The 26,011-nt window shown below is 53.3% G+C and overlaps 1 protein-coding gene across 2 annotated transcripts; it reads left to right on the top strand.

Annotated features, from left to right (window-relative positions):
- The first annotated feature begins 376 nt into the window (after nt 1-376).
- Nucleotides 377-21,217, top strand: LOC142916608 (uncharacterized). 2 transcript variants are annotated; one of them, XM_076061753.1, is made up of 10 exons: nt 377-465; nt 4,956-5,238; nt 5,472-5,655; nt 6,706-6,899; nt 13,167-13,606; nt 14,159-14,321; nt 15,384-15,536; nt 16,404-16,556; nt 17,274-17,640; nt 21,062-21,217. In XM_076061753.1, the coding sequence occupies exons 2-10, from the start codon at nt 5,007-5,009 to the stop codon at nt 21,165-21,167; spliced, it is 1,992 nt and encodes a 663-aa protein (XP_075917868.1). In that variant the 5' UTR covers nt 377-465; nt 4,956-5,006; the 3' UTR covers nt 21,168-21,217. The 2 variants fall into 2 exon arrangements, with proteins under 2 accessions (XP_075917868.1, XP_075917869.1); XM_076061754.1 differs by having other exon boundaries at nt 15,387-15,536; nt 21,062-21,216.
- Nucleotides 21,218-26,011: the final 4,794 nt, after the last annotated feature.

The following is a 26,011-nucleotide window of genomic DNA, read 5'->3' on the forward strand; positions in this document are numbered from 1 at the left end:
ACTTCCCCAATGTCGTATCGACTACTGTAAAACTTGCTATACGTACGTCACACTCGTGACAATACTAGATTCTATCGTTGACAATAAAAAAAATATATATTAATATTTGTAAACAATATTTATTTATATACAAGTTACGTTTTTTGGCTTGGTTCTCATTGTCCACGCTCAAGTCGAGTTGAGCCGCAAATCACCGCGGTCCCTTAGGTCGCGGCAAGCCTCGAGGGGGGCGGCCACTTCCTGGGGTCGCGTGGAGCTCAGAAACTGACATTGAGCCGCAAATCACCGCGGTCCCTTAGCCTCGAGGGGGGGGGGGCACTTCCTGGGGTCGCGTGTTGTCCAGCAACTGACGCTGAGCCGCAAATCACCGCGGTCCCTTAGGTCGCATGTAGTTCAGCATTGCGGTGAAGTTCACGGCGGTGGTGGTGGCGGTGGTGGCGGTGGTGGCGGAGTTGTTACAACAAAGTTTGTTTAAATATAAACGCATTAACTTTCTCCCAAACCCCCCTCCCCGACACACATTCAGCTAACGTCTGCGTTTTTTGCTCCCACCTCGTCACTGTTTGTTGTAGTTAGACTGATGGCCTTAATCTAAAGTTGTCTTGTGGTTGTTGTGGTTGTTGTCAGCACGGTGGCTATGAGATGTTAACTACCTCGCCTGGTGTACAGGAGGTCGTGGGTTCGATCCAGACCCTGACGATGCCTGCTGCTGCTACTGTATATTTGTAGTCTGTGTCTCTCTCATCATCATCATGGTGGCTATGAGATGTTGACTACCTCGCCTGGTATACAGGAGGTCGTGAGTTTTATCCAGACCCTGACGATGCTTGCTGCTGCTGTATATTTGTAGTCTGTGTCTCTCATCATCATCACGGTGGCTATGAGATGTTAACTACCTCGCCTGGTCTACAGGAGGTCGTGGGTTCGATCCAGACCCTGACGATGCCTGCTGCTGCTGTATATTTGTAGTCTGTGTCTCTCATCATCATGGTGGCTAGGAGATGTTGACTACCTCGCCTGGTATTCAGGAGGTCGTGGGTTCGATCCAGACCCTGACGATGCCTGCTACTGTATATTTGTAGTCTGTCTCTCTCATCATCATCACGGTGGCTAGGAGATGTTGACTACCTTGCCTGGTATACAGGAGGTCGTGGGTTCGATCCAGACCCTGACGATGCCTGCTGCTGCTGTATATTTGTAGTCTGTGTCTCTCATCATCATCACGGTGGCTATGAGATGTTGACTACCTCGCCTGGTATACAGGAGGTCGTGGGCTCGATCCAGACCCTGACGATGCCTGATGCTGCTGTATATTTGTGGTCTGTGTGTCTCTCTTTCATCATCATCATCACGGTGGCTATGAGATGTTAACTACCTCGGCTGGTATACAGGAGGTCGTGGGTTCTATCCAGACCCTGACGATGCCTGCTGCTGCTGTATATTTGTAGTCTGTGTGTCTCTCTCATCATCACGGTGGCTATGAGATGTTGACCACCTCGCATGGTCTACAGGAGGTCGTGGGTTCTATCCAGACCCTGACGATGCCTGCTGCTGCTGTTTATTTGTAGTCTGTGTGTGTCTCTCATCATCTTCACGGTGGCTATGAGATGTTGACTATCTCGCCAGACCCTGACGATGCCTGCTGCTGCTGCTGTATATTTTTGACGTCTGATTCAGCTCCTACCTTTGCCATCAATCCGGGCTCCCCCCCGACCCCCCAACTCCTTGAGCTACTTGGGGCGCCTTCAGCTGTCGCTGCTCGGATTCCGCTCGCTCCGAGCGCCCCGCCGCCACTCTCTGTGGCCGCTCACGACATCGTTGTTGTTGATGTTGTTGTTGACGATGTTGTTGTTGTTGATGACGTTGTTGTTGTTGACGATGTTGTTGTTGACGACATTGTTGTTGACGATGTTGTTGACGATGATGTTGTTGTTGACGATGATGTTGTTGACGTTGTTGACGATGTTGTTGTTGACGATGTTGTTGTTGACGATGTTGTTGACGATGTTGATGATGTTGTTGACGATGTTGTTGACGACGTTGTTGTTGACGACGATGTTGTTGTTGACGACGTTGTTGTTGACGACGATGTTGTTGACGACGTTGTTGACGATGTTGTTGTTGACGTTGTTGTTGACGATGTTGTTGACGTTGTTGTTGACGATGTTGTTGTTGACGACGTTGTTATTGACGATGTTGTTGCGGTCGGGGTTGTAGTGTTTGCACCGCGGCAATCTCGCCGCCGCCGTGCGTTTATTTGTGAGTGTCAATGGCGGCGTTGTTCCGCCTCCTGCGTCCTCCCTCGCCGCTCGCGGTCTCCACCGCGTTCGCGATGTCGCGGAGCCTGTCGCCAAAGCTGCGTTCCTGTTCCTGTTCATCCCTCCCGGTCATTAGTCCCATTCGTTCCTGTTCCTGTTCGTCTCGTTCATCCCTCCCGGTCATTAGTCCCATTCGTTCCTGTTCCTGTTCGTCTCGTTCATCCGTCTCGTTCATTAGTCACATTCGTTCCTGTTCCTGTTCGTCCCGTTCATCCGTCTCGTTCATTAGTCCCATTCGTTCCTGTTCCTGTTCGTCGCGTTCATCCGTCTCGTTCATTAGTCCCATTCGTTCCTGTTCCTGTTCGTCCCGTTCATCCGTCTCGTTCATTAGTCCCATTCGTTCCTGTTCCTGTTCGTCTCGTTCATCCGTCTCGTTCATTAGTCCGATTCGTTCCTGTTCCTGTTCGTCTCGTTCATCCCTCCCGGTCATTAGTCCCATTCGTTCCTGTTCGTCTCGTTCATCCGTCTCGTTCATTAGTCCCATTCGTTCCTGTTCCTGTTCGTCCCGTTCATCCGTCTCGTTCATTAGTCCCATTCGTTCGTGTTCCTGTTCGTCTCGTTCATCCGTCTCGTTCATTAGTCCCATTCGTTCCTGTTCCTGTTCGTCCCGTTCATCCGTCTTGTTCATTAGTCCCATTCGTTCCTGTTCCTGTTCGTCTCGTTCATCCGTCTCGTTCATTAGTCCCATTCGTTCCTGTTCCTGTTCGTCTCGTTCATCCCTCCCGGTCATTAGTCCCATTCGCTCCTGTTCCTGTTCGTCTCGTTCATCCCTCTTGGTCATTAGTCCCATTCGTTCCTGTTCCTGTTCGTCCCGTTCATCCGTCTCGTTCATTAGTCCCATTCGTTCGTGTTCCTGTTCGTCTCGTTCATCCGTCTCGTTCATTAGTCCCATTCGTTCCTGTTCCTGTTCGTCCCGTTCATCCGTCTTGTTCATTAGTCCCATTCGTTCCTGTTCCTGTTCGTCTCGTTCATCCGTCTCGTTCATTAGTCCCATTCATTCCTGTTCCTGTTCGTCTCGTTCATCCCTCCCGGTCATTAGTCCCATTCGCTCCTGTTCCTGTTCGTCTCGTTCATCCGTCCCTGTCATTAGTCACATTCGTTCCCGTTCCTGTTCCTGTTCGTCTCGTTCATCCCTCCCGGTCATTAGTCCCATTCATTCCTGTTCCTGTTCGTCTCGTTCATCCCTCCCGGTCATTAGTCCCATTCGTTCCTGTTCCTGTTCGTCTCGTTCATCCCTCCCGGTCATTAGTCACATTCGTTCCTGTTCCTGTTCGTCTCGTTCATCCCTCCCGGTCATTAGTCCCATTCGTTCCTGTTCCTGTTCGTCTCGTTCATCCCTCCCGGTCATTAGTCCCATTCGTTCCTGTTCCTGTTCGTCCCGTTCATCCGTCTTGTTCATTAGTCCCATTCGTTCCTGTTCCTGTTCGTTCGTCTCATTCATCCATCTCGTTCATTAGTCCCATTCGTTCCTGTTCCTGTTCGTCTCGTTCATCCATCTCGTTCATTAGTCCCATTCGTTCCTGTTCCTGTTCGTCTCGTTCATCCCTCCCGGTCATTAGTCCCATTCGTTCCTGTTCCTGTTCGTCTCGTTCATCTGTCTCGTTCATTAGTCCCATTCGTTCCTGTTCCTGTTCGTCTCGTTCATCCCTCCCGGTCATTAGTCCCATTCATTCCTGTTCCTGTTCGTCTCGTTCATCCCTCCCGGTCATTAGTCCCATTCGTTCCTGTTCCTGTTCGTCTCGTTCATCCCTCCCGGTCATTAGTCACATTCGTTCCTGTTCCTGTTCGTCTCGTTCATCCCTCCCGGTCATTAGTCCCATTCGCTCCTGTTCCTGTTCGTCTCGTTCATCCCTCCCGGTCATTAGTCCCATTCGTTCCTGTTCCTGTTCGTCCCGTTCATCCGTCTTGTTCATTAGTCCCATTCGTTCCTGTTCCTGTTCGTCTCGTTCATCCATCTCGTTCATTAGTCCCATTCGTTCCTGTTCCTGTTCGTCCCGTTCATCCGTCTCGTTCATTAGTCCCATTCGTTCCTGTTCCTGTTCGTCTCGTTCATCCATCTCGTTCATTAGTCCCATTCGTTCCTGTTCCTGTTCATCCGTCCCGGTCATCCGCTCCGTGTCCTCGGGCAACCGTACGACCAACGCAGGCTGCGAATTGGCCGCGACTCAGCAGGGGGCCTGCAGTGAGCAGCAGCAGCAGCAGCACGAGATGTCGTCCCCCACGTGTCGCGCGTTCGCTGGGGAGAGACGCACCGGCTGATCGTCGTGAGCAGGCGGTGCGGCAGGCCGGCTTCTTGCCCATCTGTACATCGCCCGGAGGCAGGCGATAACCCCGCTCAGGTCTTGGGCCTTTCTCTACCGCCGTGGCTGACGACTTGATTTGTCGAGGAATTATTTCATCACGGGTCGCCGCTGGTGGCGGCAGCCCGCGGTCGGGATGCATGCGCTCCTCGTGAATGCCGAACTGATGTTGCACCGTGCCTGGTAGCCAAGGGGTGCTAATCGGAGACAGGACCATCGCGAGCGGGGTAATGGATGATGATGATGATGCTGATCACGATGGCAACAGCCACGTGCACGGTAACGTCTCTCTCTCTACCTCCCTCTTCTCTCACCACCATCACCACCACCACCACAGGATTCACCTGACCATGACCTGAGACAGAAAACGACCTCGCCCTCTCCAGCAATGTCCTTGGGAGAAAGTCCTTGCCGGAGAGGTCAGAGGTCAGCGGTTCAGAGGTCGCGCGCTTCGGGCAGTGGGCGCGGACTTCACTCCGCGCTCTGCCCGACTGCTCCGTCTCCTCCCGCTGACGACGTCCCACGGAGGTTCACGATGGGCAGCTGGAGACTGCTTCAAGCCCAGCTGCTGCTGCTGCTGCAGCTGCTGCCGGGCGCTAGCGGTTGGCCTCCCGCAACCGGTACGAGGCTCTGTGTTGTTTAAAAAAAAACTATTCACTATTTTTATTTTATTTAAGCCAGTTAAGGCGCCCACTGAGATGTTTTTATATATATTGTAGCTCTTTGTCAGGAGCGACCTGGGGATCGCAGATTGTAGCTGGGCAAAGTGGCTTGTTGGCACTGTGTGAGGGTGTGGGGAGAGTGGTGGTCCAGTGGTAAGGTCACAATGAGTGCCGTTTGCCCATATCCCCAGCTCCACCTTCCCCAATGAATGTTCGCGTGCAGTCTCGAGACCTGCTGTCAACCCTGTGTTGGGAGGATGGAGGGGATACCACAGGGAATATTCCCCCACTGGTTCAGCCTTCAACCATCGACTTCTACAACACTACCAGCAGCTCAAAGCTCCTGAACGTTACCTACAGAGTGGAGTATAAACTGTGAGATGCTCGCTCACTCACTCACCCCCACACTCACTCACTCACCCACTCACCCACCCACTCACTCATCCACTCACTCACTCACCCACTCACTCACCCACCCACCCACTCACTCACTCACCCACCCACTCATTCACCCACTCACTCACCCACTCACTCACTCACCCACTCACTCACCCACCCACCCACTCACTCACTCACTCACCCACTCACTCACCCACTCACTCACTCACTCATCCACCCACTCACTCACCCACCCACCCACCCACTCATTCACCCACTCACTCACCCACTCACTCACTCACCCACTCACCCACCCACCCACCCACTCACTCACTCACTCACCCACTCACTCACTCACTCATCCACCCACTCACTCACCCACCCACCCACTCACTCACTCACCCACTCACTCACTCATCCACCCACTCACTCACCCACTCACTCATTCACTCACCCACTCACTCACCCACCGACTCACTCACCCACTCACTCACCCACTCACTCACTCACTCACCCACTCACTCACTCATTCACTCACCCACCCACCCACCCACTCACTCACTCACCCACTCACTCACTCACTCACCCACCCACCCACCCACTCACTCACCCACCCACTCACTCACCCACTCACTCACCCACTCACACACTCATCCACTCACACATTCGCCCACTTACTCACTCACTCACCCACTCACTCACTCACCCACCCACCCACTCACTCACCCACCCACCCACCCACTCACCCACCCACCCACTCACCCACCCACTCACTCACTCACTCACTCACCCACCCACCCACCCACTCACTCACCCACTCACTCACTCACTCACCCACCCACTCACTCACCCACTCACTCACTCACTCACCCACTCACTCACCCACTCATTCACCCACTCACTCACTCACCCACCCACTCACTCACCCACCCACTCACTCACCCACTCATTCACTCACCCACTCACCCACTCATCCACTCATCCACCCACTCACCCACGCACTCACCCACCCACCCACCCACCCCTCACGTGTCTCCGTCTGCACAGCTACGGAGAAGCCCGCTGGCGGAGTGTCTGCGCTGTGACCGCAGAGACTCGGTGCGATGTCTCCTCAGCGCTGCGACTTCCCGGCCACCGCTATTACCTCCGCGTGAGATCCACCATCTCATCTTCACCATCGCCGCAGTCCTCACCGCTCTCCTCACCCTGGGTTGTGCTTGAGCTCTTGCCCTTGAAGACCAGTGAGTGGCCTTGTCTGTCTCTCTCTCTCTTTGTGTGTCTCTGTGTGTGTGTGTCTCTGTGTATGTCTGTGTGTGTGTGTCTCTCTCTCTCTCTCTGTGTCTCTGTGTGTGTCTGTGTGTCTCTGTGTATGTCTGTGTGTCTCTGTGTGTATGAGTGTATCTGTGTATGTGTGTCTCTGTGTATGTCTGTGTGTCTCTGTGTATGTCTGTGTGTCTGTGTGTGTCTGTATGTGTGTCTATGTGTGTCTGTGTGTGACTGTGTGTGACTGTGTGTGTGTCTGTGTGTGTCTGTGTGTGTGTGTCTGTGTGTGTGTCTCTCTCTCTGTGTGTCTATGTGTATGTGTCTGTGTGTGTGTGTCTCTCTCTCTCTCTGTGTCTCTGTGTGTGTCTGTGTGTCTCTGTGTATGTCTGTGTGTCTCTGTGTGTATGAGTGTATCTGTGTATGTGTGTCTCTGTGTATGTCTGTGTGTCTCTGTGTATGTCTGTGTGTCTGTGTGTGTCTGTATGTGTGTCTATGTGTGTCTGTGTGTGACTGTGTGTGACTGTGTGTGTGTCTGTGTGTGTCTGTGTGTGTGTGTCTGTGTGTGTGTCTCTCTCTCTGTGTGTCTATGTGTATGTGTCTGTGTGTGTGTGTCTCTGTGTGTATGTCTGTGTGTGTCTGTGTGTATGAGTCCGGCAAAACAACCCCCTACCTCCTCGCGGTGCCGGATGGGCAACTCTGTCGTGGACAGTGCTGTGGGGGGAGGTCCAATTTTGATTGGCTCCTCCCCTCATGGCATATGTGTCCACCACAGGGGCTAAACGGGGGCTCTGGACGGGTGCGAGGGGCTGGTAACCCCTCCACCTTCAATTAATTACCACTAAACCACAAGTTAAACTGAAATATGTAACTAATAAGCTTGTGCCGGAGGCCCCGGGGGGCCAGGCATCTATGACGTCTCCTGGCCAAACCCCAATTGGCGGAGCCAGGAGATTGAATATCTACCCTCGGGGCTCCTCCAGAAACAACGAAAAGCCACTACGGGTGGCCACGTGGAATGTTCGAACGCTCACTGCGGAGGAGAGGCTGCCACTCCTCTGTTGGGAGCTGGACCGGTACCGCCTGGATCTGTGTGGCATTCAGGAGGTCCGGTGGACCGGCTCTGGCTCCTGCCACCATGAGGGGTGGACAGTCCTCTACTCGGGGCAGCAGACTGCCAAACAACAGGGTGTGGCTCTTCTTTTGAACAAAAGAATGAAGGGGGCGTGGGAGCGTGGCGGTGAGGTGTGGGAAGCTGTAAGTCCCAGGCTACTTTGGGCTCGCCTTCCCATCAACCGGAGGCGAGGAATGGTGGTCGTGGTTACTTATGCCCCCACCGAAGATGAATATCCGTGGAGGGATGCAGGCAAAGCCGATGAGTCAGATGCCTTCTATGACCTCCTGTCACAGGTGCTGGCTAAAGTGGCCCCTCGGGATAGAGTCATCATGTTGGGTGACTTCAATGCCCGAGTTGGTCATGATACTGGCACCTAGTCTGGAGTGATTGGAGGGCATGGGCCATATCAGCTCAATAACAACGGTAGGAGGCTGCTAGATTTTTGTGCAGCCCATGGGCTTGTAATTACCAACACGCTGTTCCGGCATCGGCGCATCCACACAACATCATGGATGCATGCCGGGTCCAAGCAAGAACATCTGCTAGACTACATAGTGACGGACCAGCGGGTGCGAGCCCATGTCCTTGACACCAGGACCTACCGTGGAGCTGATCTGCCCTCTGACCATCGACTAGTCATCTGTAAGATGCGCCTGCCATTCTTCCACTCCGGTGGTGGGTGTACACCCAGGACCCCATTCCAACCTAAAGTGGCCTGGTCTCAGTTATCTGTTGAAAGTTGCAAGCGAGAATTTCATTATCGCTTGCGGCTAGGATTGGCATCGTCCCCGACTAGTCCTGATGTCGAGGGTAAATGGGCGAGGTTTAGGACTGTGACTCATGCAGCTGCAATGGCTGCTTTGGGTACGCGGTCCAGACCTCCCCAGAGACCCTGGCTGACAGAGGAGGTGTTCAGGATGGTTGAGAAAAAGCGATAGGCCCACTGTCATCGGCTACAGAATCCCACGTCAGAGAGTGAGGAGGCTTACCGCAGCCTTCGCTCGGAGGTTCGGAGAGCCGTGAGGCGCTGCAAGGTTGGGTGGTGGTCGCGGGTTGCTGAGGAGATGGAGTCTGCCTCAGTGGCCCGTGATCACAAATCTCTATTTAACTCCATCAAAAAAGTAATCTGCAGCGCCACACCTATTACCATCATTAGGGGAAAAAACGGTGACCCCATCTCCGACCCCCAGGAACAGGTTTACAGATTTGCTGAGCATTTCTGTGAGGTCCTGGGGGAGGGAAAATCCCTCAGCCAGGAAAACATCGTGGCACAAAGTGAGGATGACCCTGCTGAGGCTGCAGTGCCTCAAATATTGGAAGAAGTCATCCCCTGTGAGTGGCTGGCTGAGGTGCCATCTGTTGAGGAAGTACTGAAGGCGATCCGGAGTCTGAGACCAGGAAAGGCAGCGGGCAGAGATGATCTCCCAAGCGAAATGCTGAGGGAGGGCGGCGTTTGTGCACAGACTGCCCTATATGACATCATAACAACAGTCTGGACCACTGGACGGGTTCCGCAGGATTGGAAGGATGCCCTGGTGGTCCCCCTTTTTAAGAAGAGGGGCCGTGCGGACTGTGGCAGCTGCAGGGGCATCTCACTCCTCAGTGTGCCGGAAAAGGTCCTGGCGGGGATTGTTCAACGTCGCCTTGCCGGGCACGCTGAGGAGAGGCTTGCGGAGCCCCAATGCGGTTTCAGGAGGGGGCGGTCCTGCACAGATGCCATATTTTCTGTCCGTCAGCTACAGCAGAGGTGTAGGGAATTCCAACAAGACCTACATCTCTGCTTTATTGACCTGGTCAAGGCCTATTATACCATCAGTAGGCCTGGGCTCTGGGTTGTTCTTCGTGCTTTTGGAGTACCTGACCCTCTGCTCACGATCATTAAGGACCTTCATGATGGTGAGCGGGCCCGGGTAAAACTACGTGGCCGGGAGTCAGAGCCATTCCCTGTTAACCTTGGGGTGCGACAGGGATGTCCTCTGGCTCCCACATTATTTAACATCTATTTTGACCACGTAGTTCGTGAAGCCTTCAATAGCTGTACCGGGGGAATCTCCATATGGTACAGATATAATGGGAGGCTGATCGACGCCCGGGTGCGGTCAAGGGATGGCTCCCTATTGCTCAACCCCGTTATGTATGCTGATGATTTGGTAATAGCTGCACATTCGGAGGAGGAGTTGGAGATGCTGCTGCTGAGACTGGAGCGTGCCACTAAGAGGTGGGGCCTTACCATCAGCCCCACCAAAACTAAGCACCTGCCTGGGTATTTTGTACCATTGGACACTCCACCCCCACAACTCCCAATCGGTGATGGGGCAGTTGTGGAGAGAGTGGAGAGTTTCCCATACCTGGGCAGTGTGCTTATGACTGGCTCCAGTTTAACAGCAGAGGTCTCACTCCGAATCAGTCGAGCGGCAATATCTTTTCATCAGTTGCGTAACGCTGTGCGGAAGCTACCTGGTCTGTCGCTCCGCACTAAGCTTCAGGTTTTCTCGGCCACGGTCATTCCCTCCCTTCTCTACGCTTGCGAAACGTGGACCCCCCTAATGGAACATCTTCGCCGGTTGGAAACATTTAGGCTGGCCTGCCTACGATCCATCCTGGGTTTAACCAGACTGGATTGTGTGAGGAGCTCAAAAAGCCTTGAAAGATCTGGGCAAGGTCCCATCGCTGAGCTCCCCCGGCGGGGAAGGCTGCGATGGCTGGGTCATGTAGCCCGCATGCCTAGCCACCGCATGCCGAAACAGCTTTTGTTCGGCCGGATTGAGGGGGCTGGGCGGGCGCGGCACGGGCTAGAGAAGAGATGGAGTGATGTGGTACAGGAGGACGTGGAGCTGAGTGGACTTGCCGATGACTGGTACCAGCGGTGTCAAGATCGGCCTCTGTTGAGGAGGCTCGTGAAGGATGCTACTGGGCAGTTGGAGGTAGTCGCCCTCCAACAACAGCGGAGGGCGGAGGAGCGACGCTCAGAACAACGAGCGGAGCGCCGGGTGGCTAAAGCACAGCAGGTTGGCACAGTAGGGGGCACAGGTGGTGCATCAGCCAGTCATCTCAGTCAGTCGACCCGTGGCACCTGGGTCTGCCCCGTGACCTCCTGCCAGCGGGTGTTCGACACTTCACGTGGCCTCAGGGTGCACATAGCCTGGCACAAGCGTCGTGGTGACGTCACCGCCACTTAGTGGCGAATGGCGGTTGTTGTTGTTGTGTCTGTGTGTGTGCCTGTGTGTGTGTGTCTGTGTGTGTGTCTGTCTATGTGTGTGTCTCTGTGTCTCTGTGTGTGTTTCTGCATGTGACTGTCTTTGTGTCTGTGTGTGTGTCTGTGGACCCCCCTAATGGAACATCTTCGCCGGTTAGAAACATTTAGGCTGGCCTGCCTACGATCCATCCTGGGTTTAACCAGACTGGATTGTGTGAGGAGCTCACAAATCCTTGAAAGATCTGGGCAAGGTCCCATCGGTGAGCTCCTCCGGCGGGCAAGGCTGTGATGGCTGGGTCATGTAACCCGCATGCCCAGCCACCGCATGCCGAAACAGCTTTTGTTCGGCCGGATTGAGGGGGCTAAACGGGCGTGGCACGGGCTAGAGAAGAGATGGAGTGATGTGGTACGGGAGGACGTGGAGCTGAGTGGACTTGCCGATGACTGGTACCAGCGGTGTCAAGATCGGCCTCTGTGGAGGAGGCTCATGAAGGACGTTACTGGGCAGTTGGAGGTAGTCGCCCTCCAACAACAACGGAGGGCGGAGGAGCGACGCTCACAACAACAAGCGGAGCGCCGGGTGGCTAACGCACAGCAGGTTGGCACAGTAGGGGGCACAGGTGGTGCATCAGCCAGTCGTCTCAGTCAGTCGACCCGTGGCACCTGGGTCTGCCCCGTGACCTCCTGCCAGCGGGCGTTCGACACTTCACGTGGCCTCAGGGTGCACATAGCCTGGCACAAGCGTCGTGGTGACGTCACCGCCACTTAGTGGTGAATGGCGGTTGTTGTTGTTGTTGTTGTGTCTGTGTGTGTGACTGTGTGTGTGACTGTCTTTGTGTCGCTGTGTGTGTCTCTGTGTGTGTGTCTGTGTGTGTGACTGTGTGTGTGACTGTCATTGTGTCTCTGTGTGTGTGTGTGTCTGTGTGTCTGTGCATGTGTGTCTGTGTGTCTGTGCGTGTGTGTCTGTGTGTGTGACTGTGTGTGTGACTGTCTTTGTGTCTCTTTGTGTGTGTCTGGTGTGTGTCTGTGTGTGTGTGTGTGTGGCTCTGTGTGTGACTGTCTTTGTGTCGCTATGTGTGTCTCTGTGTGTGTCTGTGTGTGTGACTGTGTGTGTGACTGTCTTTGTGTCTCTGTGTGTGTCTGTGTGTCTGTGCATGTGTGTCTGTGTGTGTCTGTGCGTGTGTGTGTGTCTGTGTGTGTGACTGTGTGTGTGACTGTCTTTGTGTCTCTGTGTGTGTGTCTGTGTGTGTGTGTCTCTCTGTGTGTGTGTCTGTGTGTGTGTGTGTCTGTCTGTGTGTGTGTCTGTGTGGGTGTGTCTGTGGGTGTGTGTCTGTGTGTGTGTGTCTGTGTGTGTGACTGTGTGTGTGACTGTCTTTGTGTCTCTGTGTGTGTGTCTGTGTGTGTGACTGTCTTTGTGTCTCTGTGTGTGTCTGTGTGTCTGTGCGTGTGTGTCTGTGTCTGTGCGTGTGTGTCTGTGTGTGTGACTGTGTGTGTGACTGTCTTTGTGTCTCTGTGTGTGTCTGTGTGTGTCTCTGTGTGTGTGTGTCTGTGTGTGTGTGTCTGTCTGTGTGTGTGTCTGTGTGTCTGTGCGTGTGTGTCTGTGCGTGTGTGTCTGTGTGTGTGGGGAGCGGTAGTGTAGCGGTTAGCACTACGCTGCGCTGTGAACCTGGCGACCCAGGTTCGATTCCCGCTCACGGCCAACACCGGTGACCATTGTCTGAACCGGTCCTGGGGCTGCCCTAGGTCGACTCAGCCTGAAATGAGTACCCGGTGCGGTGTGTCAACATCGCCACTGGGTCGACAAAGGCGGTCGGGCGTGGTGCTGGCCACCCACCCCCTCGTGTGCCGTTCCGGCCTTCATAGGTGCTGCTCGCTGACAGCACTTGCCCCTACAGTCTGCGAAGGCTACACGGGGGATCTTTGTCTTTGTCTCAGCTGTGCTCAGTGCTCCGACGGTCACCTTGATGCTCCACAAGAAAGTGACGGTGGACGAGGCTGGCGGCGAGGAGGAGTGCCGTGTTGAGGATGACGATGACGGTGACAGTGAAGGCCGCGGCGGTGACGATGACCACGACGATGACGGTGACCGCGGCGGTGACGATGACCACGACGATGACGATGACCGCGACGATGACGGTGACCACGATGACGATGACCGCGACGATGATGACCACGACGATGACGATGACCGCGACGATGACGATTACCGTGACATTGACGGTCACCACGACGACCGCGAAGAGGGAGAGGCGGAGTGGTGGGAGCTCTTCGTGGGGGTCTCCATGAGGAGTGGGTGGAGGAGGAGGATGGAGCGGCGTGACGTGCTGTACCACCTGCAGGCGGAGGTCTCGACGAGGGGGGGCACAACCAGCACGGTGAGAGTGGGTGGGTGAGTGGGTGGGTGGGTGGGTGAGTGGGTGGGTGGGTGAATGGGTGAGTGGGTGAGTGGGTGAGTGAGTGAGTGAGTGGGTGAATGGGTGAGTGGGTGAGTGAGTGAGTGGGTGGGTGAGTGGGTGGGTGGGTGGGTGAATGGGTGAGTGAGTGAGTGAGTGGGTGAGTGAGTGGGTGGGTGAATGGGTGAGTGAGTGAGTGAGTGGTTGAGTCGGTGGGTGGGTGGGTGAATGGGTGAGTGAGTGAGTGAGTGGTTGAGTCGGTGGGTGGGTGAGTGAGTGGGTGAGTGAGTGGGTGAGTGGGTGAGTGAGTGAGTGGGTGGGTGAGTGGGTGGGTGGGTGAGTGGGTGGGTGGGTGGATGAGTGAGTGGGTGGGTGAGTGGGTGGGTGATTGGGTGGGTGATTGGGTGGGTGAGTGGTTGAGTAGTAGTAGCATGATAATGCTACTACTACTGATGAAAATGATGATGCTGCTGCTACTGATGATGCTACTGATGATGATGATGATGGTACTGATTATGATGATGCTTCTGCTAGGAGCGCTTTGTGGGATGTCGCTACCGCCACACGGTACCTCCGCTTAGAGGCGCTGCTGAGTACTGCATCCGTGTGAGAATCGTAGCTGACTACCCCCGGTGGAAGACAGGGGAGTGGTCTCCAATGTCCTGTGTCTCCTTCCCTCCACCACACAGCACTATGGGTGAGTGGGTGCGTGGGTGGGTGAGTGGGTGGGTGTGTGAGTGGGTGAGTGAGTGGTTGAGTGGCTGGGTGAGTGAGTGGTTGAGTGAGTGAGTGGATAGGTGAGTGGTTGAGTGAGTGGGTGGGTGAGTGAATGAGGTGTGTGGGTGAGTAGGTGAGTGGGTGAGTGAGTGGGTGAGTGGGTGGGTGAGTGAGTGGTTGAGTGAGTAGGTGGGTGAGTGGGTGGGTGAGTGAGTGGGTGAGTGAGTGGGTGTGTGATTGGGTGGGTTAGTGGTTGAATAAGTGGGTGGGCGAGTGAGTGGGTGAGTGGTTGAGTGAGTGAGTGGGTGAGTGGGTGGGCGAGTGGTTGAGTGAGTGGGTGGGTGAGTGAATGAGTAGGTGTGGGGGTGAGTGGGTGTGTGAATAGGTGAGTGGGTGAGTGAGTGGGTGAGTTGGTGGTTGAGTGAGTGGATGAGTGGGTGGGTGAGTGAGTGGATGAGTGAGTGGATGAGTGGGTGGGTGAGTGAGTGGATGAGTGAGTGGATGAGTGGGTGGGTGAGTGAGTGGATGAGTGAGTGGGTGGGTGAGTGGGTGAGTGGGTGGGCGAGTGGTTGAGTGAGTGGGTGGGTGAGTGAATAAGTAGGTGTGTGGGTGAGTGGGTGAGTGAGTAGGTGAATGGGTGGGTGAGTGGGTGGGTGAGTGAGTGGTTGACTGAGTGGGTGGGTGAGTGGGTGGGTGGGTGAGTGAGTGAGTGGTTGACTGAGTCGGTGGGTGAGTGAGTGGGTGAGTGGTTGGGTGAGTGACTGGTTGACTGAGTGGGTGAGTGAGTGGGTGGGTGAGTGAGTGGGTGAGTGAGTGTGTGATTGGGTGAGTTGGTGGGTGAGTGGGTGGGCGAGTGGTTGAGTGAGTGGGTGGGTGAGTGAATGAGGTGTGTGAGTAGGTGAGTGGGTGGGTGAGTGAGTGAGTGGGTGGGTGAGTGAGTGAGTGAGTGGGTGAGTGAGTGAGTGAGTGGGTGGGTGAGTGGGTGGGTGAGTGGGTGGGTGAGTGAGTGGGTGGGTGTCTCTCTCCCCATGTGTCTCCCAAGCAGGTCCTCCGATCTCAGTGTGGGCCACGGGAGACGCGGTGTCCGAGGGAGACACGGCCACGCTACGCTGCGGCGTGTCGCAAAATCCAGACTCAGACCCAATTCAGTGGAGCAACCCTCACGGGCAGACACTCTACTTCCAGACCGTCAAGGGTGAGCGGCAAGCACTCTCTCTGTGTCTCTCTCTCTCTGTCTCTCTCTCTGTCCCTCTGTCTCTCTCTCTCTGTCTCTCTCTCTCTGTCCCTCTGTCTCTCTCTCTGTCTCTCTCTGTATCTGCCCCTCTCTCTCTCTGTGTCTCTCTCTGTCTCTCTCTCTGTCTCTCTCTCTCTCTGTCTCTCTCTCTGTCTCTCTCTGTCTCTGCCGCTCTCTCTCTCTCTGTGTCTCTCTCTCGCTGTGTGTGTGTGTGTGTGTCTCTCTCTCTCTCTGTCTCTCTCTCTGTGTCTCTATCTCTCTGTCTCTCTCTGTGTCTCTCTCTCGCTGTGTGTCTCTCTCTCTGTGTCTCTCTCTCTGTCTCTCTCTGTGTCTCTCGCTCGCTGTGTGTCTCTCTCTCTGTCTCTCTCTGTGTCTCTCCCTCTATCCCAATGTCTCTCTCTCTCTGTCTCTCTCTGTGTCTCTCCCTCTATCCCAATGTCTCTCTCTCTCTGTCTCTCTCTGTCTATCTCTCTGCGTCTCTCTATCCCCATGTCTCTCTCTGTCTCTCTCTGTCTCTGTGTCTCTCTGTGTTTGTCTCTCTCTCTCTGTGCCTCTTACTCTATCCCAATGTCTCTGTCTCTGTCTCTCTGTGTGTGTGTGTCTCTCTCTATCCCAATGTCTCTCTCTCTGGCTCTCTCTGTCTATCTCTCTGCGTCTCTCTATCCCCATCTATCTCTGTCTCTGTATCTCTCTGTGTCTATCTCTCTCTCTGTCTCTGTGTCTCTCTGTGTTTGTCTCTCTCTCTCTGTCTCTCTCTCTGTCTATCTCTCTGTGTGTCTCTATCCCCATGTCTCTCTCCCTGTGTCTCCCTGTCTCCCCGTGTTTCAGCCCACACGAACCCGCGTGTCTCTCTGCTGCACTGGAGCTCCACCAGGCTGGACCTCACCATCTCCCGCGTCTCCACGCTGGACCAGGGGGTCTACAGCTGCTCCCTCTTCAGCCTGGGGACCCCCATGGCTTACGCCCTGCTCACCGTCGGTGGTGAGCAACGCTCACCTCACCTCTCTCTCTCTCTACCTCAGACACACACAGAGACACACAGACACACAGACACACACAGACACACACACAGACACACACACAGACACACACACATACACAGACAGACACACACACAGACACAGACACACACACATAGACACACACACAGACACACACACACAGACACACAGACACAGACAGACACACAGACAGAAACACACACAGACACATAGAGAGAGGCACACACACAGACACACACAGATACAGGCACACACACAGATACACACACACACAGACACAACAACCGCCATTCGCCACTAAGTGGCGGTGATGTCACCACGACGCTTGTGCCAGGCCATGTGCACCCTGAGGCCACGTGAAGTGTCGAACGCCCGCTGGCAGGAGGTCACGGGGCAGACCCAGGTGCCACGGGTCGACTGACTGAGATGACTGGCTGATGCACCACCTGTGCCCCCTACTGTGCCAACCTGCTGTGCTTTAGCCACCCGGCGCTCCGCTCGTTGTTGTGAGCGTCGCTCCTCCGCCCTCCGTTGTTGTTGGATGGAGGGCGACTGCCTCCAACTGCCCAGTAGCAGCGTCCTTCACGAGCCTCCTCCACAGAGACAGACACAGACACACACAGACACACATTTTAAAAGACACACAGACAACAACCGCCATTCGCCATTAATTTCTCTTGTCTTCCTGCTCTCGCAGCCACTACCGCCACCGCCACCACCATCACCACCACCACCCCCACCACCGCCCCCACCACCACCACCACCGCCCCCACCACCACCACCCCCACCACCGCCCCCACCACCACCACCGCCCCCACCACCACCACCCCCCCCACCACCACCACCGCCACCACCACCCTGCCAACCTCCTGCACCTCCCCACGCTCGTGCGCGGTGACTGCGGGCGACGCGGCGACGCTCTCCGCCCCCGCCAGCGCCGTGGGCCCCTCCTCCTCCTGCTGCTCCGTGCGCTGGACGGCGACGCTGACGGCGCTGTCCCTGGTGGCCTCCCTGCTCGCGAGCGCCCCCGTGTGGGCACGCGGAGTTATTGACGGCCTCGCCCGGTACGCGGGAGGTCAGGGGTTAGATCCCCAGACCCTGACCACGTCTGCTGCTGCTGCTGTATATTTTAGAGTTTGCGGTGTCTCTCATCATCATCACGGTGGCTGCGGAGTTGTTGACTGCCTCGCCTGGTACGCGGGAGGTCGAGGGTTAGATCCCCAGACCCTGATCACGTCTGCTGCTGCTGCTGTATATTTTAGAGTTTGCGGTGTCTCCCATCATCATCATCACGGTGGTTACGGAGTTGTTGACTGCCTCGCCTGCTACGCGGGAGGTCCTGCTGCTACGGCACGAACACAACATTCCCATTCTGTCCACAGTAGAGTTTGTTTTTGTGTTAAGTGGCGTAAATATATAAACGCTGTGTGGTCAAACCCGCCACCGCCTGACAGCCAATTTGTCAGGTTTAGTGTCACGTAAACAAAACGTGCCAATTAGTTACTAGTTTATAGTGTAGTGTATAGAGTAGTGTTTGGTGGCGTGTATAGTGTAGTGTATAGTAGTGTATGGTGTAGTGTATAGTAGTGTATAGTGTAGTTTATAGTGTAGTGTATAGAGTAGTGTATGGTGTCGTGTATAGTGTAGTGTATAGTAGTGTATAGAGTAGTGTATGGTGTCGTGTATAGTGTAGTGTATAGTAGTGTATAGTGCAGAGTATAGCAGTGTATAGTGTAGTATATAGTGTAGTGTATAATGTAGAGTATAGTGTAGTGTATAGTAGTGTATAGTGTAGTATACTAGTTCAACACTATCCGGTTGTGTGTTGGAGAGTAAAACAACTACAACATTTACAATTATAGTTTAGTGTATAGTAGTGTAGTGTATAGTAGTGTAGTGTATAATGTAGTGTATAGTTTAGTGTATAGTATAGTGTAGTGTATAGTATAGTGTAGTATATAGTAGTGCATAGTGTAGTGGAAATTGTGTGGTATAGTAGTGTATAGTGCAATGTACAGTGTAGTGTATAGTAGTTTATAGTATAGTGTAGTGTGTAGTGTAGTTTACAGTGTAGTGTATAGTTTAGTTTATAGTGTAGTGTATAGTGTACTGTTTTGTAGTGTGTAGTCTCTAGTGTAAAGTGTAGAGTATAGTGTAGTGTATAGTGTAGTTTATAGTGTAGTGTACAGTGTAGTTTATAGTGTGTAGTGTATAGTGGTTGAGTAGTGTATAGTATAGTTTTTAGTGTAGTGTATAGTGGAGTGTATAGTGTAGTTTATAGTGTAGTGTACCTCCGAGCCAGAGGACATCCCTGTCATACCCAAAAGTGTACAGGGAATGGCTCCGACTCCTGGCCACGTAGTTTTGCCCGGGCCCGCTCACCATCATGAAGGTCCTTAATAATCGTGAGCAGAGGGTCAGGGACTCTGAAAGCACGAAGAACAATCCAGAGCCCAGGCCTACTGATGGTATCATAGGCCTTGACAAGGCCAATAAAGCAGAGATGTAGGTCTTGTTGGAATTCCCTACACCTCTGCTGTAGCAGGCGGACAAAAAATGGCATCTTTGCAGGACCGCCCTTTCCTCAAACAGCATTGGGGCTCCGCAAGCCTCTCCTCAGCATGCCTATCGAAGCGATGTTGAATAATCCTTGAGATGCCCCTGTAGTTGTTACAGTCTGTGCGGTCCCCCTTCTTAAAGAGGGGGACCACCAGGGCATCCTTCCAATCCTGCGGAACCCGTCCAGTGGTCCAGACTGTTGTTAAGATGTCATGTAGGGCAGTCTGCGCACAAAGGCCACCCTCCCTCAGCATTTCGCTTGGGAGATCATCTCTGCCCGCTGCCTTTCCTGGTCTCAGGCTCTGGATCGCCTTCAGTACTTCCTCAACAGATGGCACCTCAGCCAGCGCACTCACAGAGGGTGACTTCTTACAATATTTTAGGCATCACAGCCTCAGCAGGGTTATCCCCACTTTGTCCCACATTTTCCAGGCTGAGAGATTCCCCCTCCCCCAGGGCCTCACAGAAATGCTCAGCAAATCTGCAAACCTGTTCCTGGGGGTCGGAGATTGGATCACCGTTCTTTCCCCTAATGATGGTAATAGGTATGGCGCTGCAGGTAACTTTTTTGATGGAGTTAAAGAGCGATTTGTGATCGCGGGCCATTGAGGCAGACTCCATCTCCTCAGCAACCCACAACCACCTCCCATCATTGCAGCGCCTCACGGCTCTCCGTACCTCCAAGCGAAGGCTGTGGTAAGCCTCCTCAATCTACGACATGGGATGTTGTAGCCAATGAGATTGGGCCTGTCGCTTTTTCTCAGCCAGCCTGAACACCTCCTCTGTCAGCCTGGGTCTCTGGGGAGGTCTGGACCGTTTTCCCAAATCAGCCATTGCAGCTGCATGAGCCACAGTCCTAAATGCCGCCTATTTCCCCTCGACATCAGGAGGAGTGGGGGACGATGCCAACCCCAGCCACAAGTGATGATGACATTTTCACTTGCAGCTTTCATCAGCTAGCTGAGACCATGCCACCTTAGGTTGGAATGGGGTCCTGGGTGTACACCCACTACCGGAGTGGAAAAATGGCAGGTGCATCTTACAGATGACTAGTCGATGGTCAGTGGGCAGATCAGCTCCACGGTGGGTCCTGGTGTCAAGGACATGGGCTCGCATCCGCTGGTCCGTCACTATGTAGTCCAGCAGATGTTCTTGCTTGGACCCGGCATGCATCCATGATGTTGTGTGGATGCGCCGATGCCGGAACAGCGTGTTGGTAATTTCAAGCCCATTGGCTGCACAAAAATCAAGCAACCTCCTACCGTTGTTATTGAGCTGATCTGGTCCATGCCTTCCAATCACTCCAGACCAGGTGCCAGCATCATGACCAACTCGGGCATTGAAGTCACCCAGCAAGATGACTCTATCCCGAGGGGCCACTTTAGCTAGCACCTGTGACAGGAGGTCATAGAAGGCATCTGACTCATTGGCCTTGCCTGCATCCCTCCAGATGTTCATCTTCGGTGGGGGCATAAGTAACTACGACCACCACTCCTCGCCTCTGGTTGATGGGAAGGCGAGCCCAAAGTAGCCTGATGCTTACAGCTTCCCACACCTCACCGCCACGCTCCCACGCCCCCTTCATTCTTGCGTTCAGAAGAAAAGCCACACCCTGTTCTTTGGCAGTCTCCTGCCCCGAGTAGAGGACTGTCCACCCCTCATGATAGCAGGAGCCAGAACCGGTCCACCGGACCTCCTGAATGCCACAGAGATCCAGGCGGTGCCGGTCCAGCTCCTAACAGAGGAGTGGCAGCCTCTCCTCCGCAGTGAGCGTTCGAACATTCCACGTGGCCATCCGCAGTGGTTTTTTGTTGTTTCTGTAGGTGACCCGAGGTAGGTACGTATCACCACCTTCATCACCACCTCCACCCTCATGCTAGCTAGCTACGGCGTGTCACCCTTGCCTACTTTCTCTGCTCCCTCCAGTGGCTTCGAGAGTGGCGTGCTGGCCGGGGGTCGCCACGACGACGATGGCGACGATGGCACCGTGGGGATGATGGAGCAGCACGAGGAGGAGGTGGAGGAGGTGTAACTGGAGGAGGTGGAGGAGGTGTAACTGGAGGAGGTGGAGGAGGTGTAACTGGAGGAGGTGGAGGTGAAGGTGGTGTAGGAGGTGGTGGAGGAGGAGGTGGAGGAGGAGGTGTAGGAGGTGGTGTAGAAGGTGGTGGAGGAGGAGGAGGTAGAGGAGGAGGTGAAGGTGGTGTAGGAGGTGGTGTAGGAGGAGGTGGAGGAGGAGGTGTAACTGGAGGAGGTGGAGGAGGAGGAGGAGGTGTAGCAGGTGTAACTGGAGGAGGTGTAACTGGAGGAGGTGGAGAATGAGGTGGAGGAGGTATAACTGGAGGAGGTGGAGGAGGAGGTGAAGGTGGTGTAGGAGGTGGTGGAGGAGGAGGTGTAACTGGAGGAGGTGTAACTGGAGGAAGTGGAGGAGGAGGTGAAGGTGGTGTAGGAGGTTGTGGAGGAGGTGGAGGAGGAGGTGTAAGAGGTGGTGTGGGAGGTGGTGTAGGAGGAGGTGGAGGATGAGGAGGAGGTGGAGGAGGAGGAGGTGAAGGTGGTGTAGGAGGTGGTGGAGGAGGTGGAGGAGGAGGTGTAGAAGGTGGTGGAGGAGGAGGTGGAGGAGGAGGTGGAGGAGGAGGAGGTGAAGGTGGTGTAGGAGGTGGTGTAGGAGGAGGTGGAGGAGGAGGTGTAACTGGAGGAGGTGGAGGAGGAGGAGGTGTAGCAGGTGTAACTGGAGGAGGTGTAACTGGAGGAGGTGGAGGAGGTGTAACTGGAGGAGGTGGAGGAGGAGGTGAAGGTGGTGTAGGAGGTTGTGGAGGAGGAGGTGGAGGAGGAGGTGTAGGAGGTGGTGTGGGAGGTGGTGGAGGAGGAGGAGGAGGAGGAGGTGAAGGTGGTGTAGGAGGTGGTGGAGGAGGTGGAGGAGGAGGTGTAGGAGGTGTTGGAGGAGGAGGTGGAGGAGGAGGTGGAGGAGGAGGAGGTGAAGGTGGTGTAGGAGGTGGTGTAGGAGGAGGTGGAGGAGGAGGTGTAACTGGAGGAGGTGGAGGAGGAGGAGGTGTAGCAGGTGTAACTGGAGGAGGTGTAACTGGAGGAGGTGGAGGAGGAGGTGGAGGAGGTGTAACTGGAGGAGGTGGAGGAGGAGGTGAAGGTGGTGTAGGAGGTGGTGGAGGAGGAGGTGTAACTGGAGGTGTAACTGGAGGAAGTGGGGGAGGAGGTGAAGGTGGTGTAGGAGGTTGTGGAGGAGGAGGTGGAGGAGGAGGTGTAGGAGGTGGTGTGGGAGGTGGTGGAGGAGGAGGTGGAGGAGGAGGTGGAGGAGGAGGAGGAGGAGGAGGAGGTGAAGGTGGTGTAGGAGGTGGTGGAGGAGGTGGAGGAGGAGGTGTAGGAGGTGGTGGAGGAGGAGGTGGAGGAGGAGGTGGAGGAGGAGGAGGTGAAGGTGGTGTAGGAGGTGGTGTAGGAGGAAGTGGAGGAGGAGGTGTAACTGGAGGAGGTGGAGGAGGAGGAGGTGTAGCAGGTGTAACTGGAGGAGGTGGAGGAGGAGGTGGAGGAGGTGTAACTGGAGGAGGTGGAGGAGGTGTAACTGGAGGAGGTGGAGGAGGTGTAACTGGAGGAGGTGGTTGGAGGAGGTGAAGGTGGTGTAGGAGGTGGTGGAGGAGGAGGTGGAGGAGGATGAGGAGGTGTAACTGGAGGAGGTGGAGGAGGTGTAGCAGGTCTAACTGGAGGAGGTGGAGGAGGAGGTGGAGGAGGTGTAACTGGAGGAGGTGGAGGAGGAGGTGAAGGTGGTGTAGGAGGTCATGGAGGAGATGTAACTGGAGGAGGTGGAGGAGGAGGTGTAGCAGGTGTAACTGGAGGAGGTGTAACTGGAGGAGGTGGAGGAGGTGTAACTGGAGGAGGTGGAGGAGGTGTAGGAGGAGTCTGATGGGGACATCTCCTGGTGATGTCTCTCCCCCCGCGGCCTCCATGGGCGCCACTGTCGGCTCACACCGCTGGCGAGGCCTCTCGGTCTCCGTGTGTGTGCAGCGTGCGCATTAGTGGTGTTGTTGTTGTCGTTATTGTTGATGTTTCGATTTAAAGCTTTCGTGACTGCAAGGATTCATCTTGTTTGGTTCTTTCGGTAAAGTCACGTAGATTGATAATAAAATAATGCTAAATTCTCCTGTTTGATTTGTACTAGGTGCCTCTGTGGATGTGTAAGCTTTGACTTTTACATTGCCATTTCTATGACCAGTCACAAGCTAATCACTCAGTTATTTCAATGCTAAATTCTGTTTGATTTGTACTAGGTGCCTCTGTGGATGTGTAGGCTTTGACTTTAACATAGCTATTTCTATGACCAGTCACAAGATAATCACTCAGTTATTTCAATGCTAAATTCTCCTGTTTGATTTGTACTAGGTGCCTCTGTCGATGTGTAGGCTTTGACTTTAACATAGCTATTTCTATGACCAGTCACAAGCTAATCATGCAGCTATTTCAATGCTAAATTCTCCTGTTTGATTTGTACTAGGTGCCTCTGTGGATGTGTAGGCTTTGACTTTAACATAGCTATTTCTATGACCAGTCACAAGCTAATCACGCAGCTATTTCAATGCTAAATTATCCGAACCAAACATTGAACTAATTTTCAATGGTACAGTATATTTTTTCAAGTATTGGTATCCCAAACTTTCGCAGCAGCTTAAATTCCCTTTTCACACCATCAATATGTAAATTCCCCCTGGTCTGCACATGTTCACCCCCTCTACACCGTTCATCGTGCTAAGTCCGCCAATTAAATGCAAATTTTTATGCTAATTCCTTTGTCAAGGCGCTCTGTTTCTTCTCACACAGCTTAAAGGTCGCGGTCTGAGCTTGGCTGTGTTCGCTCCAGCGCTGTCCTCCAGACAGTCTCGTCCCTTCACCTGATGAAGGCCACTTGTGTTGTGGCCGAAACGTCGTGATAATTTTATTGTGTTATTTTATTAATTTATTATTTTATTCTCATTCTACGTGGTGACTTTACCGAAAGAACCAAAGAAGATGCACCTCTTAACCCCGTCATCTCGTCAATTCCCGGATGCTCTTAGTTTTGAGTATCCTGCGGTGGTCTGAAGCGTTTACTGTGATAAAAATTTGGAGTGTTTCAAAGCAGTCCGCAACCTCGAATAGTGCAGCTCGGAATAATGGAGGACTTCGCGTTCATATTGTGTTGCTTTCTGGAGCCGAGGACATGATTACGAGGCGCAGGACCAGCAAAACGGTGTCGTCCAGCGGTGTGGAATAAACGTGTGTTGCCTCCTACTCCTTAGTGCCTCAGAAGTGACTCACTGCCTCTGGTACCACAAGTACACAGTATATATTCCCCGACAGTACACAGTATATATTCCCCGACAGTACACAGTATATATGCCCCAACAGTAAACAGTATATATATTCCCCGACAGTACACAGTATATATGCCCCAACAGTACACAGTATATATTCCCCGACAGTACACAGTATATATGCCCCAACAGTACACAGTATATATTCCACAACAGTACACAGTATATATTCCCCAACAGTACACAGTATATATTCCCCAACAGTACACAGTATATATTCCCCAACAGTACACAGTATATATGCCCCAACAGTACACAGTATATATGCCCCAACAGTACACAGTATATATTCCCCAACAGTACACAGTATATATTCCCCAACAGTACACAGTATATATGCCCCAACAGTACACAGTATATATTCCCCGACAGTACACAGTATATATATGCCCCAACAGTACACAGTATATATTCCCCGACAGTACACAGTATATATTCCCCAACAGTACACAGTATATATTCCCCGACAGTACACAGTATATATGCCCCAACAGTACACCGTATATATTCCCCAACAGTACACAGTATATATTCCCCGACAGTACACAGTATATATGCCCCAACAGTACACAGTATATATGCCCCAACAGTACACAGTATATATTCCCCAACAGTACACAGTATATATTCCCCGACAGTACACAGTATATATTCCCCAACAGTACACAGTATATATTCCCCAACAGTACACAGTATATATGCCCCAACAGTACACAGTATATATGCCCCAACAGTACACAGTATATATTCCCCAACAGTACACAGTATATATTCCCCGACAGTACACAGTATATATGCCCCAACAGTACACAGTATATATTCCCCAACAGTACACAGTATATATGCCCTGACAGTACACAGTATATATTCCCCGACAGTATACAGTATATATTCCCCAACAGTACACAGTATATATGCCCCAACAGTATATAAAAATGAGGCAAAAGTTGAATGTAGAATGTCGATGTTGACGCGGAGGAAGACGCCGTGGTGTCTTCGGACGTGGAATACGCCGGGGAGGTGATTCCCCAGACAGCCCCGGGGCACCCCGGGGAATAATCCCTAGGGGCCGCTCCCGGCGGAGCAGCTGGAGGAACAATTACGATAATAAATATTACCCGACACATTCTGTTCTTCTTTGGTTCTTTCGGTAAAGTCACCACCACGTAGAATGAGAATAAAATAATAAAATAAAACAATAAAATTATCACGACGTTTCGGCCACAACACAAGTAGCCGTCCTCGGGTGAAGAAACAGGACTGTCCAGAAGACAGCGCTTTTATTCTCATTCTACGTGGTGACTTTACCGAAAGAACCAAAGAAGATGAATCCTTGCAGTCACGAAAGCTTTAAATCAAAACATTCCAATCTGTTCCCGTTCACAGCGATTTCGAGCACTCTGCTGAATTTCTAATGGCAAGTGCTTGATATTGTTGCGTACGAGAATCAGATGCGTCCACTCGAAGCGATTTTATCAGATTGACGAATCTATTGTTATCTGTACCGTGTGTGCATCTGGTGATA

This window comes from Petromyzon marinus, unplaced genomic scaffold (genome assembly GCF_048934315.1).
Source record: "Petromyzon marinus isolate PM22_M1 ecotype Great Lakes invasive population unplaced genomic scaffold, UKy_Petmar_22M1.pri1.0 PM_G_Scaffold_4, whole genome shotgun sequence".
Lineage (NCBI taxonomy): Eukaryota > Metazoa > Chordata > Hyperoartia > Petromyzontiformes > Petromyzontidae > Petromyzon > Petromyzon marinus.